Below are 20,013 nucleotides of genomic sequence, written 5' to 3'. Positions count from 1 at the left end.
GACTGTGCCTGCGTAATGGCTGCATAGGTAATTCACACAGTATAGTATCCATGAGCATAATGCATTCCTTCCGTGGTTTGCGACATGTCAGCGTGGTTTTCGTGGTAGCATAGCATGTACAGCTGTCTAGTGTTGGTCGAGTAAAATAGCTATCAGTGGTACAGTTGTGTAGGGAAATGTGAAACCTGTGGAAACCAGTGTGACATTGACCTACTGCGTCTACACACATGACCTAGCCTCTTCTAGAAAAGGGAGAAGTGGGCGTTGACTTGTAGCATGCTTTCTTGGCAGGCTCGTGAACTACGACAGGAGTTCGACATTGTCTCAAGGGTGTCCGGCAACCTGGGTCCACTCCTGCGCTCTCTACCGCTCTTCTACGATGCCAATCAAGATATGGAGCGCTTGGTGGGTTACGAAAACGGTGTTTAAAGTTGCATGCCTTAACCTTTTCTCTATTATGTGTGGCCATATTTTTATGGTCTTAACGCGAGGGTGTTAAAGGCCCCGTTCACCGGAAAATCCGGTGTCTTATTGTCGGCATTGCTGTCTGTATCGGCATCGGTATTGTGAGTGAAAAATCGCGAGCATGACTCTGGCGGATGGTGCCCAGAGAGCAACCTAGGAGGCAGGTGGGCCACCTTGGTCACGTGACCTTGTGGTGTCATCACAACCTGCTCACCGCATAGTGAGCAAACTGGCCACCGTGGCAGGTGGTAGTTAAATTAATGATTGGTCGCTTGGGAAGAGCAACCACTTGGAGCGCCTTCCATCGCAGGGCAGTGGCACATCGCTTAACCACTGCACCAGGTGTGGTATGAGGGCTTGCAGGGATCTATGAATGTAAAGTAGAGAATGACCTTCAGATTATGTGAAAATTAACTGATTACGCCCTCCTGTCATAGCCTTAAGGCAGATCTTAAGTGTACTCTCCAATTTTTTTGTTAAATTTTTTGGTCTAAGAACTATAAAGCTTAACATTTAATGCAGTGTATTGAAATGAAGCCTATTAAACACACTTTTTAATATTATGCCTTACGTGGCAGTTTGGGCATGTTGTTCTGTCATGACGGAAGTGCGCTAAGGGACAAGGACACAAGAGAGGAAGACACACAAGTGCTGTTGGTACAGGAGGCCTGCAACGCGTCCGTGCCATCCGACACACAGCGTGTAGTCTTCAGCAGAGGCGGGCCAAGGTACTTGTCAAACCAATGAGATGAGCTTCAAGGCTGTCCTCCTCTCATCTGTTGCAAACTTTGATCCCAAAGCGAGCACCTGCTGTACAAACAGCACTGACGAGCCCCATGTGTCTTCCTGTCTTGTGTATTCATCTCTTAGCACGCTGTACGCTTCCACTATAATAATATGAGCTTCATAAAGTGTCCCATCTCTTATTATCAAACTTCATTTGCGAAATTAAGGTTTTGGAATAAAATTTCGACAAAACTTGCAAAGGTATGCTTTTATCCAGAGAAAAAAAAAAATTAAGTTGTAACTTGTTCAGTTTCCCGGTTAGAAAACAGTCACCTTAGCAATCACTCCAGCATCTTAGGTGGGCCACCTAGGTCACATGACCTTGTGGCGTCGTCACAACCTGGCCACCGTATTGTGAGAAAACTGACCACTGTGGCAGGCTACAGTTAAATTAATGATTGCTCACGAGAGTTTGCTCGGAAATAGCTACATGGGTGTCAAAAGCCAATTGATGTTGGCACCTGCCATCACAGGGCAGTGGCGCATCATTTACCTTCATACCTGACAGCGCAAAAAACGAGGACAAAAGCGAACGAGGAGACACAACACAACACCTGCGCTTGTGTTGTGTCTCCTCGTTCGCTTTTGTCCTCGTTTTTTGCGCTGTCAAGTATGAATCCACACCAACTAGCCCAACTTTCTGTTCTTATCATTTACCTGCTGCATCACTGCGCCAGGAGTGGTATGTGGACTCCCAACAATCTATGGATGTAAAGTCAACAATTACCAATTCCGCATATATGGGCATTAACCTATTAACACTGAGCTTAAGTGTGCTCTGCAATTTTTTTTTTTTTTTTTTTTTGCTCTTATAGGTCTGGCTGAGCCGCCAGGTTTTACTGCGCAAGGACGAAGTGGCAAGCCAGGCGGATGATGCTGTGTGGCGGCTACGCATACGCCGCCTCCTTTCGCTCGACGTTGAGTGAGTCCCTGTGCGCAGCAGCTGCCGCAGATGGGCCACGCTACATTCCTCTGCTTTGGCCGTACTTTCCCTCCTGCTTTCACAGCACCCAACCCCTGCTTACGCATTCCTACGCTCTCGCCGTACCATCGTACTCCTGCGGTAACCATCCTCAACCTCCTTCCAGTGTCACTACCCTCTTTGTGGTTCATGTGGCAACCACCCTCCACTTGCGTTTTACGCTCATGCCATCCGTTCCTCCTTCAACAGTGACCACCCTCTGGTTAAGCCTTCCTATATTCTTGGCATACCCTATTCCTTCCACGGTAGTCATCCTTCAGTTGGTCATTCCTCAGCTCTTGCCGTATCCTCTTCCTGCCACAGTAACCACCTTCCGAACGGTTCTCATGGTAATCACTCTCTGGTTATGTCTTCCTATGCTCTCACCATGCTCTCCTCCTTCAGCGGTAACCATCCTCAAGCTGGGGAATCCTGCGCTCTCGCGATACCCTCCTCGAGTGGTTCTCATGGCAGCACAACCACTGGTTACGTCAGTAATAACAACATACTACTTCTACTACTACGATGCAGAACCCAGGAACAGGCAGCCGGCTATCACTCTAACAACTGTGCACTTTCTCATTGTAATTGTTTGTGATGTGGGTGGCCAGACCTGTAATTGTTTGTGAAGTGGGTGGCCAGACCTTGTTCTCATCACATATGGTACATAGGAAAACCCACTTGTGGAATTCGCATGAGGCCCAAGCCTAGCAGCATCCATATTTGATCGGTCCATGCGAAACGACTGAAGAAAGTGAAGAGGATGCTTTTGTGCTGTTTTCCTGGCAATTTAAACTCGATTTTCAGATAATTTACCCAGTTATTTGGTTTTACCACAGTCGACTTTATGAAAGTTGGCATGGTATCCAATCACTGGTGAATATTTAAGAGTTATAGAATGTTTATAAAGTGTTTAATATCCATTTCCTGAATCAAAGGTGAACCTAGATCAAACCTGTTTGATTCGTATCCGATATTTCTAATATTCGCGTTTGGCTATTCATGAACCATCGTGGCTTTTTGTGTCTGTTCAGTGGCAGTATGTCATGCGCAGTGTCATCATAGTGTTATATTCACTTGGGTGAACCAGCTAGCACTGACCTGCCATCATACCCTTAGTGTAAGCAGCTGCAATTTTTATTACTGTAATTAAAAGGGAACTTCTGCACTTGACAACAGTATTGATATGTTAGTCTCATGGCAGCTGCCTTACTTGTCCAACTGCCCTTCATATTACCACACTACTAACTCCTCTAGTGGCGCCATACCACGGCTAAACTGCATTTCCTGGCAGTTGGCAAGCCTTGAGCCATCTCGGGGCTAGATGCTTTGTCGTCTTCATCTCTCGTGCTGCCTGCTGCCTTGCGCATCCCAACATCTTGCACGTATAAGTAACGCAAGTAAACCAGCCCTGTGTACGTCAACCGTTTCTCGGTGACAATATTCGCGATACCTGACCAGATACGGATAGATTGTCATGACAGACTGCAAGTGCTAACCATGGCACCTCCTCAAAACACAACTGCAGTTCCCTTCTGCGACCGGGCTTCTCCGTGGGTCCGGCCCTGCGGCTCCTGGAGGTGCTGGGGTCGGCCGAGGCGTACCGCAGCTGCCCCTGGGGCTCTGAAGGGGAGGAGCGCACGTTCCTGGTCAAGTCATGGCTGCAGCAGCTGTGGCTCCACCTGGCACGCCATTGCGACCTGTTTGCACAGCTGCGCAGGCTGATGGGACCACGCGTCCCTGACCCGGGGCCCAAGGACGACGACATACCGCAGGTGAGTGGCGGCACACTGTTTTCACTCTTGACAATTTATCCCACACAACTCTCATCTACTGTAGTATAGAAACTACTTGTTTTAACCTGCAGGGGATAAGAAAATAAAGCGGAAGATGGAGGCAAAAGCCGCAGAGCTAACCGCGCAAATGCGTCATACGTACGTGCAAATGCATTATATGTACTCCACAGAACCACTTTTTTCTAAATATGAAATTCTTCCTGTGTTTTGTTTTTATAATTATAGGTTAATGTTGTGCTACAAAAGTTTCGTAAAATTTGGCACTGATGATACAATTCATCTGGCAAAACTCCGAGAGAATACAAATATTCGTCAGACCCGACATAAAGAAATGTGGTTCGTACCCACCCCGAGAACCTCCTATGATGAACTATCTTTATCTTATAAACTACCTTCGCTGTTAAACTTATTAGAGCGACAAAATTTTGATCCCTCCAGAAACCGAAACTCTTACATTAAACGTTTTTGTCAACTTATTTATTTGCAAGACTAGACCATGCTTTTTTACTCTCCTAATTTATTCACCACTGTTGCCTATGTGTGTTGATTATTTTTATTACCTTTTTTTTTGTCTGATTGCTTGCTGTCTTGTTTCACTATGTATTACCCGTTGCTTTGTGATGCTTTTTTTATTTCTTGTGTGTGACGCCGTCATCTTGCTGTCATGCCAACTTGCAAGGGGTCGGGACCTTGACAAGCTATCCAAGCTTTTAGTCCCGTACTCCTCCTTTTCTAAGGAAATAAAATGATTGATTGATTGATTGATTGATTGATTGATCGATCGCGTGTGGCACTGTTTGCTCGCTGTTACTTGCACCATAGTTTCGTTTATGTGACTGCGGTCATTCACACTCATGTCGCGGCAGCAGTGGAACTAACCAACAGCTGCAGTGAAATTCACGCTGCAATGAACATGCGTGGTTTTGGCAGGGTAGTGCGCGGAATGCCACCGAGTGCTGTTGCCGTCAAGCGTCGGTGGAGTGCAGAGAGTCCCTCTTTGGCCAGTATGCCTTCACGGAGCAAAATATTTACAGTAGAACCTTGATTATACGAGTTTCAGGCGACTGCGTGAAACCATCGTGTAATCCGAGCATTGCATAATCGGAAATCTCACACAGCTGACGCATTCATGTAATAATCATGTCCGCTGGTCTGGCTTTCAAAAATGAATTACAATTATTTTCCCTACGTGTTATAAAAGAGCCTGTTTTCGTTCTGCGAGAATCGTTTCTGAGATTGTGTGCAGCTAGGCTTTTTGGCGTTGAAGAGGTGGCTTTAAACGAGGAACGCAGGCATTGCCAAGCCTGCGCGTTAAGTACAGATGTCACATGCACCTCAAAAACGTTGATTTGGATGACGTGCCAGAAGTATGGCTGCTCCAACTCTTCGAAGACGGCATGCCGTATGACCATGCCAGCGACCTGTCTTTCTGCTCAGACTTCCTCCAGAACCGCTGTCACTCCATGGCAGCAGTGTTTGTACTAGGAATTCGCATCATAATGGAAAATGTTCGCCTGCGATTCGCATACGCTGGCAGTGCCTGTTTTGCAGAGATGTGCAGCCAGTGTGCAGCTGCCGAGTGACAGTGCTCCTTGCTCGCTCTGTGTTGCCAGGCCTTACATGCTCCTCACGGAAGCCTTAGCAGAAAGCGCTTTTGAACCAGCTGTCAATGATTATAGAAGCGCCTGGTCTGGTTGTCTGTAACTTCATGCTGGTATGAGCATTGATTTCCTTAGCGCCTTCATCAACGAAGTGCACTGAGGAACTGGTCAGGCAAGTCGCCTTACACCAGTGGCTACAGGTCGCACGTGTGGAGTCTGAGTTCGAGCTGTTGGCAGAACCGTCATTGCTGGCGATCGTGCACTCGATTGCATCGTTGCATGCATGTGTCCGTCTTGATTCCAATCTGGAACCAACTTGGTTCACGTCATGTCTGCCAACAGAGTGCTCTGCCAGCGTCTCTCATTCCGGATGGCTCTCGCTGGCTGTTCTACGAAGCAGGGCGTGCTCATTTTTTCGTCATGCAATCAAGGCTTTTAGTGCATTATCACTATGGGAGATTTGCTGGGCCTGCACCACTTTGTCGTAACATGTGGGTTGTCGCTTGAACGGCGGACACATTGCATGAACACTCACTGCCACATTTGTGATTCCCAAGTTAGTCTGGAATGTGCTCTTTCCCTGAAGCACGTTGCTGTGGTGTAGCCCTCACCAGAGATAATGCACACCTGCCACTAGTGCACTGTTCTCTGTATGCTGTTTAAAAAATCCTGAAAAAGTGTGTCCCTGCTCCCTAGTAAGGGTGCCTTGAATTATGGTTCCCTTCCGGACTACAGTAGGCTTGTGATAATTCAATCTCTGATAATTAGCACTTGCGGTTAACTCAAACAAATTTCAAAATTTTGTTTGGCTGGGTATTTTCGACGCATTTTAGAGCTGCGCAGTTAATTTTTTCTTAAATTCGCTGAATTTGAACTTTTCATCTTGTATCAACACTGCCAGCATGCAAAAGAGCAGTGGCCGAGGTCGGATACAGCTAATCCTCGATTTAACGAATTTTGGTAAAAATGTGCAGTTTACTTTGTTACACTGAAATTTCACTACATTGAAATTTGTCTCCTAGCATGCTAAGAATCCGCCAAAAGTGCACTGCGGATAACTCATGGGAAAAACTGTTACTTGTGATTAAAGTGGTCCTTCTGCCCTTTCTTCGCCAGCATCAACGGCGTTAATGTTACGCGCTCACGAGCTGCCTCAACACATCGGTCATGCCAACCATCTCGTGGGTGAGGGGAGCGACACACCCATTTTGAGTTTTCGTTTTGCTGTGGTCATCATCCTCTTGTAAATGCCCCAAGCACGCCGCCAACACAACGCGTTCCGCCGCTGCTACCGCTGCAACCTTGTGGCCAATGGTGGCAGCGAGCCACGCCATGGTTACTTTCCCCTTACACTCCTTTCTTTTTCCATGTTGGCGAGAGTGAGGAGAGTGTCCTCTAGCCACCAACCGATGAAATGAAATCAGACCCACCCCACTCCTCATGTTTTCCAGCCGTAAGCACAAGTGCATGTGCGTGCATCGTTTGAGCGAGAAGCGAGTTTGTCAGGTGTCAAGTACGTGACACACTTCACAGCTGACGGTTGTGCCAATGACACCGACCTTTCCAGTCCTTTTACCAAGCTTCTGGCACCTGTAAACGCGATAAACTCAGCGCGCTCCCATTAAGCAGAGGCTGTGTGTCGCATTCGATGCTGATTTTGGGTGAGATAACGGGCACCGCGGGCTGGCCTGGCAGGCTGCCAATGCTGTCAGATGCTCCTGACAACCTTACCCGTACTACTGCCATTTAAAGTGATCCCATTTAAGGTGGTTTTACTCTGTTGGGGAACCAGGACATTAGTGATAACTTTTCAACCAGTCAACCATTTTGAGAGCGCTGGTTGAGTAAATATGTCAGTGCTTTCCACCCATATTTTATGTTGTGCCTGTTTGTACCAACATTTGTGCAGAAAAAAAGTTCCAAAAATATTATACAGTGATATGTGCCACTGTAGAAGAGGTAGAAGCGCCTGCATTCCTAGAGAAAGAAGATGGTTCTCTCTCGCTCGCGCGCTCGAATCACTGAGGGACCGCCGCAGTTTTAATTCTCTTCTCCGGGGGTTCTCCTTCGAATTGCTCGTAGCAATATGTACACAGATATGCCCATAAAGCATGCTATGTTTTGTCTTGGGTAGTATTAAGGGGGGAGACGGCTCCTAGAGGCGAAAAAAATTCGCGAAAAAAATCGATTTTTCAAAAATGTAATTTTCGAAATCTGCAGCTGTTTCTCTACCACCCTATGATTTTTCTAATCTCTAGAGCCAATATTTGGGCTGTAAAAAAAGTATAAAGCTTCGATCCGAGCTCGCTCTTGGCAAATTTTCGCGCAATAATGGGGCTTTTTCCGAGACATGCTATTATCGTTTCACTGCAGCGATCGCGTCCATCTTGGTCTCGTTTGGAAGAGCTGCTTTTCGTTTTAAATTTTGCGCAGTTCCTGCTCCTTTATGCTTATTGGATGAGGGAGAAAATGCCGCCAAAAAGCAGTCGCAACGTGCGATGCTATTTGCTAGTCGGTGCACGTGACTGAAAGCTGCTATCTGATTGGCTGAAGGGCCTCGTGTCGTCTGCTGGAAGCGTCTGTTGAGCCCAAGCGGTAGCTATTTTGTCAAGGTGTGTTCGCTGGTGCATCTCGCGACGATGTCAACGCCGGCGCCAAAGTTCAGCACGACGCACAGATATGGAAAAAAGAGGAAAAAATCGCTCATTAACAACCTCAAGAAGAGCGCCACGGTCACCTCGAGCACCGTGGACACCACAGGCACCGTAGGTACGCCTCCGCCAGCGGATCGGGAGGTGCCGACCGAGCTAGGCCTACAGTGCTGTCTGACGGGGACAGTCGCACGTTCCCTGCTTTGCAAGAAGCTGAAGTCTATGGATATATTGAAATCCATAAGGAGGATTGTGTAAACCATGTGCAGAAACGCATGGGCACTGCTTTGCGCAACATGGTTACCAAACAGAAAGGTGCTGCTGGAGAATCACTTGGTGGGAGAGGCAAGCTCACACAAGATTTAATCACAAAATTGAGCTCATATTATTCGTGGGCACTCAAATCCCATATAGGTGATGTGGAGGCCACGCATAAAGCTGTGATGGCCACCTACCATCATGTGACGTCTAACGACTCCACTTCAAACCACAGCCTCTGTCCAACAGGCCCCGATTCTTGGTGCCGGCAGAATGCAGCAGAGGCCAGAGGCGAAGCAATGCCACCTCACCGGTACAGTCTACCTCCTCATGTCTGCAATGCCTTACTGCCTGTATATCAAAGGCTTTCAGACAGGAGGCTGCTAGAACGATGCCAACGAGGCAAAATGCAAAACAACAATGAGAGCTTGGATTCGATGATATGGTCCCTTGCTAGAAAGGAAAGACATGCCTCTCTCTTCACAGTGCAGGCTGCTGTGGCTGAAGCAGTGATGAAATTCAATGCAGGGAGTGAAAGAACTGCTGCATGTATACTGCAAGAGCTCAGCCTAACGCCTAGCCCCCAGACAACCAAGCGTATGCGGGAAAAAAGATCATCAAAGAAAAACAGCATCTGTGCAGAAGCGCAAATCTGCAGAAAATCTTCAGCGCTCACTCAAAAAGCACCACTTTAATAACTCTGGTCAGACAGACTACCTTCCAGGAGGTTATTAAGTGTCTGCTGATGCCAGTATATAAATAAATTTGAAGTACTTTGCCATAACCACCACTTCGTTTGTTTTTGCTGTTTTTCTCAAAATGGAAATTTTGGACTCGTAGCATGTCCCAAACTAGCATATCTCAGCAGCTATGGCAGATAGAACCATAATTCTTTTTCTAGCAAGTAGCCATATGTGTAGTCTACAAAATGTTGGGAGTAGAATTTGTAATTAAGGTTCAGAAATTTTTTAATTTGCTCTAGTTTTTGATTGCAAGTTGGGCACTATTTGTACCTTGAGTTTCAATGTCTTTAAAAACTACTTATGATAGTAAAATTAAAAACAGTTTCCAACATTTTATTCATTTCTGTTTCTAGAACCCAACCAAGTGCAATTTATAAACTTTTATAATGTGTTTTTTCTCTTAATTGTTCTTATTAGTGAGAAGGGCGTAATTAAGTGTATCTCAATAACTAATGATCCTATCATGAAACCAATGACATTTTTGGAATCAGCATGAAAAACTAGTCATGGGTGTGCAATTTGATTAAATTTGGTGCAGAAACAAAAATTTTTTCTTTAAGAGTAGCCTCCCCTCTTAAGGGGCACTTCTGTCAATTGAGACAAAAATCTCTGCTGGTTTTAGCACTGCTCTTTCATACATTTTTGACAAAATTTTGTATTACAGGCATTCGTTTGAAGGCAGTCTTTCAATTTCATTGGCTGATAAAAAATTTTCAGTACATGAGGCTAAACTCAGTGAGCAGCCTTTAAAGACACTGTGTGGAAGGCCTTTACTTTTTCAATTCTTTTTATCCTTGAGTAGTACTTCATTGTCAGCTCAGTATCTGTGAGGTAGCTTCAGAGGAGCTTGGTGGAGCTGGGAACCGGCAGCTATGTGCCCAGAGTTTAACCTAAATGCCTTCGCTTCACTTTTTGAAAAATGCACCCCAAAATCAAGTGAAAACTTGATGGTCGGGCATATTGCGATTAGCTGCAGTTTGACCCCAGCATAGTGAAGCTAACGTATCGCCCCTTTTTCCCTGTGCCATATAATCTCTGTACTTCTAAGTAAAAATTCAGTTAATAGTCGGTGCCCGTGTGTCTTTCAGTGTTTCGTTCCTTGTGTGTTTTGCCTTGCACTGGTCTCTTACCATGCTCAGCCTACTGCGCGGCATGGTGCTGAATTATTGCTCCTTGCAGTAAATGTTAAAGGTGTGGATTATTACCTGCCTGTGCTTTCATTTGATTCTGGGGGCACCTGCAAGCAAGTTCCGCACATGTAGTCACAACCAGTCATTTTCCCGCAGGTGGTAACTCCTCAGGCACAGGCCATGGTCGACCTGCTTCTGCAGGCGCTAAACAAGGATGTGGCGGATGGCACAGAGTGCGGCGACTACCAGCGCGAGATCATCTCGTGCCTCCTGAAAGGACTGCTTGGCGACTATCCCCAGGTAGGAGCTATAACTGTGGTCACTCTTGGCCCAATGCGTAGGGGAGTTTCTTAGTATGTATTACGCCATAGGTCTGTTCAATTTTGCTGAGCTCTCTGGAACATTTCTATGAAGTTCTATGGCAGTGCTCCGAGTGTGCAGCGTGTGAGGAATGCTCAGCGCCAGTTTAGGCAATTCAAGTGCACTGCCTGCTTCCAAAACAAATGATGCGGTACAGGCCTGGTCATCTGCTAGCTCTGATGTCTCCACTAAAATGCAGCCAGCTGCGTGTCGCCCACATCAATGACCCCCAACATCCCAAACTGCATGAAGAATTTTTTTAACAGCAAATCGTGATCACGTGTTGCCATAAATTAGCCCAGGAAGTCGTTTCTCTGAAAAAAGTCGTATGTATTGCACACATGATTTGCGAATGTGTGCTGAAATGTTGCTCACGGGGCTCGACTCGGTCGCTGTGGCGCCTCTAACAACTGCGAGCCTCCTCTCTTCAAGAAAAGGACTGCGATCATTTCATAAGCCTGCAGTTATATCTTCTCCGACCTACTTGTAGACGCTGAGAATTGCACACCAAATCATCGTGCATTTTTGAACGCGGAATCGTCAACAGTGGTGTCATTCAAGCGTGGAAGTGGCAGCCGTCGGACGTTGGGTCCGTGCTGCCGTGACCTCCCTTGGATCACCGACGTAAGCCTACTGCATTCTTTGCAAATGTAGAGGTGGCAGCCGGTGGACTGGGGTCATTGCTGCTAAAAAGGCACTCTTGGATAGCCTACTTGAAACCTCCGGCATTTCGTGACGCTGTAGACGAGACCTGGCTACGGTTTTTCTTGCTACGGCCAAGTCCTTCGGGCTGCTGACGTGAGTCCACCGGCGTCTCCCTGTGTTCCTCTCCGCTCCTACTACCACCTGGCTCCCTTCTGCCCCTTTCTTCAACGCGTCGCACCACATTGACCCGCGTTCGCCCTGTCTGCAAGGCATCTCCGCTTCACCTGGGGCGCTCAGTAACTGGTGAACTCTTTCCTTTTATTCTGCAGTGTTGCACGCTTGTTGAGTGTGTGTTTCTCTTGTTGATGTGTGCATTTCTTATTGGCCCCTTTTCCTTCAAGTTATAAATACGGCTTTGTTTTGTTTGATCTTTTCGTTCCTTTCTCTGGTTCGAACCTGCACACGATAGCGTTCCCCTTCGGAATGTCGGGGACACGGTACCAATTTGCGATAACGCCATCGTCTCGATGCACTACAGCTGCATCAAAGAGTGCAAGCCAGCGACAACTCATGCTGCACTAGGTGGGCACTTTAGCAAGACAAATGCAAAAGGGCTACATTCCTTGGAGTGGTGCAGCAGCTGCAGGTGAATCGAGCAAACCTCGTACTATTGCCATTCTGAGCCTCCACATATATTAGGGTGCCCTGAAAATCGGATGCAAAGCGCGGTCGTTTGGGGTCGATTCCTGCTGGTCCTTCCTGCTAGCTAGAAGGGTCATTCGTTGTTGATGCCGAATGCATGGCCATATTTGGACCTGGCATATGCGAGCACAGCCCTTTCAGTTATAAAAAAAAAAATAATAATTGTGAGTGTAGCAGAAGCGTTTGCTAAATGCAAATTGCCAACTTTCGATTTCCAAGGTGGGCCTTTTTCTCTGCTCTTTATTGCGTTTTTTTTTTTTGCATGGATATCACCCGGAAAAAATCTGAATTTTGTGGGAAATTTCGAAAAAGCCCAATTTCTTCCCGAATATGAACTTTGAAAACGAAGCCAAATTTTTCCCCCAGCGTGAGATTGTGGCCAGTGCCCTCCATTGTAAGTGTGGCATTTTGTGGCGCGTTCAGGTGGTGCGAGTTGTGTTGCCGGCGCTGGCCAGGCGGTGGCCATTCCCCGGCGAACCTCTGCTCAGGGCAGTGCTCCAGCTGGAGCCGTCGCCATGGCTCTTCCAAGCTCTTGTGCGCCTGTCATCGCCTAGCGAGCGGCTCTTCACCACAGCCGTGGCACACCTGTCTCCCTGCCTGGTGCACAGAGCAGTAAGCGTGAGCCTCCTTCCTTCATTGCTTCTTGCTTACTGTGCGTTTGTTGTGGCAGAGTTGGTGCTTCTCTAATGCATCGCAGAACTGTGCTTTTGAGGTTGCTTTCACTGTATGGTTTATCGCATGTCTTGCTAATCACAGCAACAAGTGGGCAGGTGTCCAAAATGCTGTGTGTTCGATGTGTTTTCATCTTTCATCTTTTATACGGTTTTCCTTATCACATGATATTTTAAAGGCTTATCTGACTTACATTCATCATATTTTCATGTGGCATGAATAGCTGTTTTCATTTTCTCTTAGCGTTAACTTTAATTGCCAAACATGCAGTAGAACCTCGTTAATGCGAAATCACTTCAACCATGTAAAATGTTTGAAATGTATGAAGAACACGGCTTTCAGAAGTGCCTTTCTTGTTTTGTGCTAGATCTAGATGAAAAATCTGTTTTCATGTTAATAGTGCTCTTAAAACTAAAAGCACAAAATGTTAGCACGATATCTCGAGAACTTTTTGACAAATTTTTTCTCTATACACCTTGTGGAAAGCATGCAGACTACAGAATGCCATAGAAGACTGTTTCAATATTCACTGGATTTCTGAATGCATGCTATGTGTGGTGGCAGTCTTAGATTTTTTTTTATTCACCAACTTAAATTTTAGTAGTCATTTCTTGTGTAGCTGTCACAGACATGCCTAGACTGTGAACAAAATTTTGCACCAGGAATTCACAATTCATCATACTCGAAAGGTAATACATTTTCATTACACTTGGTGTGGTTCTGAGTATTTTCCAGTGTATTATTTATCAACAAGATTGGAACGGCATGCATGAAATAGAAACTAGACACTGTTTGCAAAGGCATGGCACCTTGCTTTCCAGCTCGTTCCTTCTTTGACTCTATCTCGCTGCTGAGCTCCATGTTGATCGGTTCCTGGCACAGGTGGTTGTACACTTCTGCCTCCCAGTTTTTCATTTGATCCGTCATTTTGTGCACCTCTTGAACCTTGATCATGTGCAACATTCTGTTGCTTCCTTGCTGTGGCCAGAGGTGGCATTGCGCTGCTTAAATCTTGATGCCATTATGCTTGTATTTGTGCTTTGAGTATTCTGCTGCTGCAGTGCCATTTTGTGCCCATGCTGAGCTGTCTATTCTTCCTGCGTGCTGTTCAGTCCTGTGTACCGTATCTAAGCGATTGTAAGTCGAGACTCGAATGTAAGTCGACCCCCCATAACGCATGTCGGGGGGTGGGGGACAGATGAAATTGAGATGAAATAGGCTTTACCTTGCGGGAAATTTCTCTTGCTGTAGACGATTTACACCTGTATTTGCGCCAAAGTTGTGCTTTCAGTGTACACGCTAGACAGCAAGGTCACGGCGTTTAGTTGAATACTTCCCACGCTTTGACGGACCCGGCGGCACTGGCAGGGCCGTGTTGTCCACAACCCGAGTGTGTGCCACACCACTCGTCAAACACACGCAAAGACGGGGCACCTTTCGTTCAAAGTGGTGGAACCGCTGGACGCAATCACAAAATGGCGAACGGATGTAACTTTGTGAAGAAGAGCGCTACTCGGTCGACGCGGTCAGAGAAACCCAAGTGACGAAACGGCGAATGGCGAATGTATGTGACTCGCTGTGGTGGCTCAATGGTTAGGGAGCTCGGCTATTGATCCGCAGTACCCGGGTTCGAACCTGATGGTGGTGGCCGCGCTTCGATTGAGGCAAAACGCAAAGGCGCCCGTGTGCTGCGCGATGTCAGTGGACATTAAAGATCCCCAGGTGGTCGAAATTATTCCAGAGACCTCCACTACGGCACCTCTCTCTTCTTTCACTTCCTCCTTTATTTCTTCCCTTAATGCGCGGTGTCAGATGTCCACCGAGATGTGAGGCGGTTACTGTGCCTTTTCCTTCCCCCAACAACCAGTTTTCCAATTTTCAACATATGAGACAGGCGATAACGGCCCGCGGCAATGTTAGCGACAAAAGCAAGCTGACGGCGATGACAATCAGACTGCCACCTTGAAGTGTCAAAGATCGCAGGGACCTCTACTGGCAAAAATAACGTACCGAAAGTATGTCAAGCCAATCCAACAGCACCGTAAATCCACCTCAATCCAAGATGGCGCCTTTTGCGCCGTCGAAAAGCCGATAAGGTGGTCGATTTTGGCCTGCAGGCGACTGAAATTAGTTCGAAAAATCAAACTTTCGGACTTTTGAAGTCCAAAATATCCGTCGCGAATATGTATGCACTTCAATGGGGTGATTGACGGTGCCTTATCGTGGTCCGAAATATCCTACAAGTCCTAATTACCCATCGACTACTGTACTGACAGTCCCATGAGCGCCAAGAGTGCAGTAAAAGTTTAAAAAAAATAAAAAAGTTCTTCCGAACAAGCTTGCAGAATAGCTGAATGCTGAATCAAGCCTTAGCATCCCTGATATCTCATTTGTCTCCTTTTTTGATGGTGCCCTGCTTTAGTTCCGATTGTAATTTGAGCCCCAACTTCAGATTTTCAAAATAAAAGAAATAGGTCGACTTTCAATCGTGCAAATAGGGTACTGTCTCCCGTTGTGCAGTTTTGCTCACATGTACGCTCAGAGATCGTTAACACACTACAGTAGAATCTCGATGATACGAATTCCAAGGGAGCATGCAAAATATTCGTATCATCCCGAATTCGTATGATCCAAAACAAGCCAACTTCCACATGGGAATCAACCGAAAAATGAACCAAACTTTATTACGGCGAACTACTTGCGGCTGAAAAAGTCCGTCAGGCTCATGTTCGCAGTTATCTGCTTCACTGACCAAGTCTTCAATAGACGTCAGCCCACAGGTCGCGACGTTGTCGTCCGCGGTAACGAAGTCTCGGGCCGAAGCTTCAGTTTCCAGATTGTCCCAGCCATCAATCGTGAAGTCTTCACCTGGCTCTTGACAATCTCCCGCCGAAGCCGCATCAAGTCCGATGGCAAATCCGCACTTTCTGAAACAGTTCGAGATTGTGTCTGAAGTTACATTATCCCACGACATGGCTAGAAAGTGCAAAGCATCCAAGAGACTGATCCGCAAGTTTGCTTCTTTACGGTCAATTTTCGCCAGCAGACGCCTCACTAGAAGTCCTTTGAAATGATGTTTAACATTTCTAATTATCCCAGCATCCAGTGGCTGAAGATGGCTGGTAGTGTTCGCCGGCAGGAACCTGACTGTCACGTTGTTGAACGTAATTTCCTTTGGGTGGGCAGAGCACTGGTCCACGAAAAGCAAAATTTTCCGATTTCTTGACGCCATTTTCCGATCAAGGCTTGTCAAGAATTCGCGGAAAAAATCTAAAGTCATCCACGCCTTTCGGTTACCTTTGTAAAAGACAGGCAAACGCTCCGCCGATCGGAAACACCTCGGTTTCTTCGACTTACCGATGACGGTAAGCTGGAGTTTCTCGGATCCATCCGAGTTGCAGCAAAAGAGTACTGTTACTCTCTCCTTGCTTTTCTGGCCGCCCTGGCATGCCTGGCCTTTTACGCACAAACTCCTTTCCGGTTGAAGATTGAAAAAGAGGCCCGCCTCGTCGGCATTAAATATGTCGCGTGGCGCGTACTCCGAAATCAGCGCCGGCAGCGTGTTCAGCCACTCGTCCACAGCTGACTGGTCCACTTTCTTGCCTTCACCTGAGACGACCCGGTAGACAAGTCCGTGCCGCTCTTTAAACCGGTGCAGCCATCCCCCAGACGCTTGGAAATTTTCAATACCAAGCGAAAGCGCAATGGTGTCGGCTTTTTCACGCAGCACCTTGCCGTCCACGTTGACGCCGGCCGATGTCACTTCGCGGAACCAAGTCAGCAGGACCTCTTCCAGCTTGACATGGGTCGCTGTTTTCGCCTGCTTCACGTTCACACCGAAGTGCTGCACATTCTTTAAGATAACTTCTCGCTGCCCAACAATGGTGCAGAGCGTCGACGGTGCCAAACCTAGCTCTTTTGCTAAGTCGACACGCTTCTTCTTAGGGTTTTCGTCAACCTTCTTCAGCACATCGAGCTTCTCCTTAAAAGAAAGGGCTTTACGCTTCCGCGACATGTCGGCAGCAGCGAACGCTTGCGTCCTTGTCACGTTTCGGCAGTTCACGTCACAGCGAACCACAGAAAGAAGCGGCGAACGGAGAACTGCGGTCCCTGCGGCGGCGGCACCCTCCCGGGAACAGCCAGCGAGACAACTTTTCGATAGACCAATGAGCTGCCAGCAAATGGGTGACGTACACGACTGGGCACGTGCCTCGCCTTGGCCGTCCTTGGTTCGTATGGTTCGTGCTGGTCGGGTTGCTACATGGTTGCTACGAAAGGGAGGTGGGGGTAGGGTGGCTAGTGGGGGGGAGGGGGAGAGAAGAGGCCGCGGGGCGCGGTGGGTACCCTCTCCCCCTGTGAGCGCCAGTGTTGCGCTGAGCCGCTCGGTGGCTCGGTTTGCGTGTTCGTACAACGTTCGTCGCGGCGGGGGGCGGGGGGTGGAGAGGACTCGCGGCGGCCGCAGCGGCCGCGCCGGCCCGCTCGCATGCGCCACTGGTTTGCACGTTCGTATCAACCGCGGCGGGTTCAGAAACCGTTCGTATCACCCCGAATCTTAACGTATTCTATACAATGTAGTCTGTTCAAAGCATTCTTAAAATTCGTATCATCCCGAAATTCGTATCAGCCGTAATCGTATCATCGAGATTCTACTGTAGTTATGAAACTCTGCTGTAAAATCCAGCTGTTTCCTATGGCTACTTTGCAGAGCTTTACAGTGGTGCCAGCCATGAGCTGTGCAGTCAGTTATTTGTGGTATCCTACAGCTTTCAGGTTCACCTTTTATATATATTTTTTTAGCAGCACTGAGCTGGTCTTGAACACAGTTTGCTAACCTCCTAGTTGTGGCTCATTTCTGTTTAAAAGTAGATTTGTGGGGTTTATTGTCCCCAAGCTACAAATGGGCTATGAGGGATGACTTAGTGGAGGGCTTTGGATTGATTTAGGCCACCTTTGGTTCTTTAACGTGCGCTGACATCGCACAGCACAGAGGTAGGTGCCTTTTGCGTTCACCTCCATTGAAACATGGCTGAAACATGGCGCCATGGCTGGGATGGAACTGGGGTACTCCAGCTCACTGAGCAGGCATCTTACCCACTGAGCCACCACAGCAGGTTATGGCTTAGTGTGCCAGATTTCGATGCATGGCTCTAAGGGAGTTTGGGAAACAGCATTTTTTATAAGTTTGTCTGTTTTCAAGCTATTGCCGGCCTTAATCTTAGGCCTTGGGCTGGTGTGGGCAGTACAGCAAAAGCACGAACAGGAAAAGTTGGTGGTCGTTGAGCTCTGGTTATACCTGGAGTGACGCGATAGCTACAGCTGGTTGAGTGGAACTTGCTCAATTGAATTGCAAAGTTAGTCTTTCACCGCTCCATTTCACTGGGCGTTCCTTCTTCATCTTTGTCCCACTTGACACGGCTCATGCGCACAGCTGTGGCAGCTCGGTTTCGCCGGCGAGCTGCTCCGCACCACGTGGCTGTGGCTGATCACATGACCAACCAGGTGACGAACCACATGATCAGCCACGGCGGGGCGACACCGCCACGCTGAAGGCTCGAAATGCTACTGTACTGTAGCTATCGCTACAAAAAAGAGCATTGCAAGAAATAAGTTTTCCTGAAAAGGATTGCACATGGACTTTGATGATGTAGCAGGAAGTGAAGCATTCCTGAACCCACACAAGTTGTACCCAGTATTTCCGCACTATACAAGAAAGGAAGGGTGGGAAATGAAGCAGTGATGCAAACAAAAAAGAAAACGGCACCTCAATAAGAAAGTTCTGAAGAAGGTATTGTACTCACTCTGATGCACTGAAGGCACCAGGCGTATTCAATTGCTTAACCAGGGAACAAGGTCTAGTATAATTTACCTGGAAGTCTATAATCTATGAAATCTGTAATCAAAGAGCAGTGCGATATAAGGAACTCAACTGTAGTAGTTACACTCCGCTCGTTCACTCCCAAATCCGCATCCATTTGCAACAAATGTTTTAAAAATAAAGTAATCGCAGGATGGTCGCTAGTGTGTATGCAAATGTTTGAGCATTAGCTGTGCTGTGATAGCAAAGAAAGCTGGGCGCCGGGCTGGCGACGCTCGTACCCATTCATGTCTTTTTTTTTTTTTTTTATGGGGGTTTAACGTCCCAAAGCGACTCGGGCGATGAGGGACGCCGTAGTGAAGGTCTCCGGAAATTTCGACCACCTGGGGTTCTTTAACATGCCCTGACATCGCACAGTACACGGGCCTCTAGAATTTCGCCTCCATCAAAATTCAACCGCCGCGGCCGGGATCGAACCCATGTCTTTCACCACCCCCCCCCCCCCACAGCCGATGCAAAACACCCAGGCCACCTGTCGCCTGCCACCCTCTCTCCTTCCTCTCTTCTAAAACGTTCCCCTCTCTCTCTCCACTTCACCTGCCAGCTGTGACAGGTTTCGCTCTAGACGCTGACTATGACGACAGCACGAAATTGAGGAACGAGCTAACTAGGGCCTAACAGTGTAAAAACCAGTAAACCAATAAATCAGTTGGTCAATCCCCATCTCCGTTCTGAAACCAGGAAAGCTCAAGCGAGGAGAGGCTGGATGCAGATGAGCCCAGCTCGGCGGGTGGTGAAACGTGGAGCGAAGGCGGTGGAGGCTCTCCATCGACGTTGCTAGCAGACGAGGCGCTCGAAGATGCCCTGGAGCAGCTCAATACAGCAGACTCCATCAACGCCCTCCTTGACGCGTCCATGGCCGACAGCGAGAAGAACCTCCCCGCACTGTGTCAGCTGGGCTGGGCACTTGCGCGGCGGCGACCCCTGGCCCTGCACCACTTTCCACTTCTGTACAAGCTGGCGTTCAAACCACAGTTTCTGCGCCAACTCTGGGAGAGGCTCAGCAACCTCCGTGCAGCGTCACTTTTTGTGTGAGTGATGCCAGGGCTGCAGTGCTTGTGCATGAAAAAATGTACCGTATTTAACTGCTTAGGTGCAGCGAATTTTTTTTCTCGCTAGTTAATAGAAATTAAAAGTCACCACTTTCATTGCAATTTAATCACTGCTATTCAATTATTTAATCATCATTTTCTTGTTCCGTGCCAACTGAAGCCCCCCTCATTACAATCATTGTCAAGCTGCACTTCAAGGCTGGTTCGCATGCAAGCGACTGAGCAAACTGAGTGGAGCGTCGCAACGAAAAATTTTCAGCTTGTTGGAACCTCGATGCTCGAGCTGCTGCGACGACTCAAAACAGGTTTTTGTGCC

General features: G+C 47.6%; 1 protein-coding gene across 3 annotated transcripts in view; it reads left to right on the top strand.

Annotated features, from left to right (window-relative positions):
* Nucleotides 1-20,013, top strand: part of LOC144110657 (ubiquitin-protein ligase E3C) — a 75,087-nt gene that overhangs the window by 12,283 nt on the left and 42,791 nt on the right. For 2 of the 3 annotated variants that reach the window (XM_077643713.1, XM_077643712.1), the window contains exons 4-9: nucleotides 292-405; nucleotides 2,067-2,173; nucleotides 3,741-3,987; nucleotides 10,548-10,691; nucleotides 12,522-12,716; nucleotides 19,327-19,676. In XM_077643713.1, the coding sequence (XP_077499839.1) occupies nucleotides 292-405; nucleotides 2,067-2,173; nucleotides 3,741-3,987; nucleotides 10,548-10,691; nucleotides 12,522-12,716; nucleotides 19,327-19,676 (1,157 nt within the window). The remainder of the gene's footprint in view (nucleotides 1-291; nucleotides 406-2,066; nucleotides 2,174-3,740; nucleotides 3,988-10,547; nucleotides 10,692-12,521; nucleotides 12,717-19,326; nucleotides 19,677-20,013) is intronic. The other variant, XM_077643714.1, reaches the window with a different exon arrangement.

This window comes from Amblyomma americanum, chromosome 11, assembly GCF_052857255.1.
Source record: "Amblyomma americanum isolate KBUSLIRL-KWMA chromosome 11, ASM5285725v1, whole genome shotgun sequence".
In the NCBI taxonomy this organism is placed as follows: Eukaryota; Metazoa; Arthropoda; class Arachnida; order Ixodida; family Ixodidae; genus Amblyomma; species Amblyomma americanum.
The sequence above is the reverse complement of the archived record's forward strand: the minus strand, read 5'-3'. Positions and strand labels throughout refer to the sequence as shown.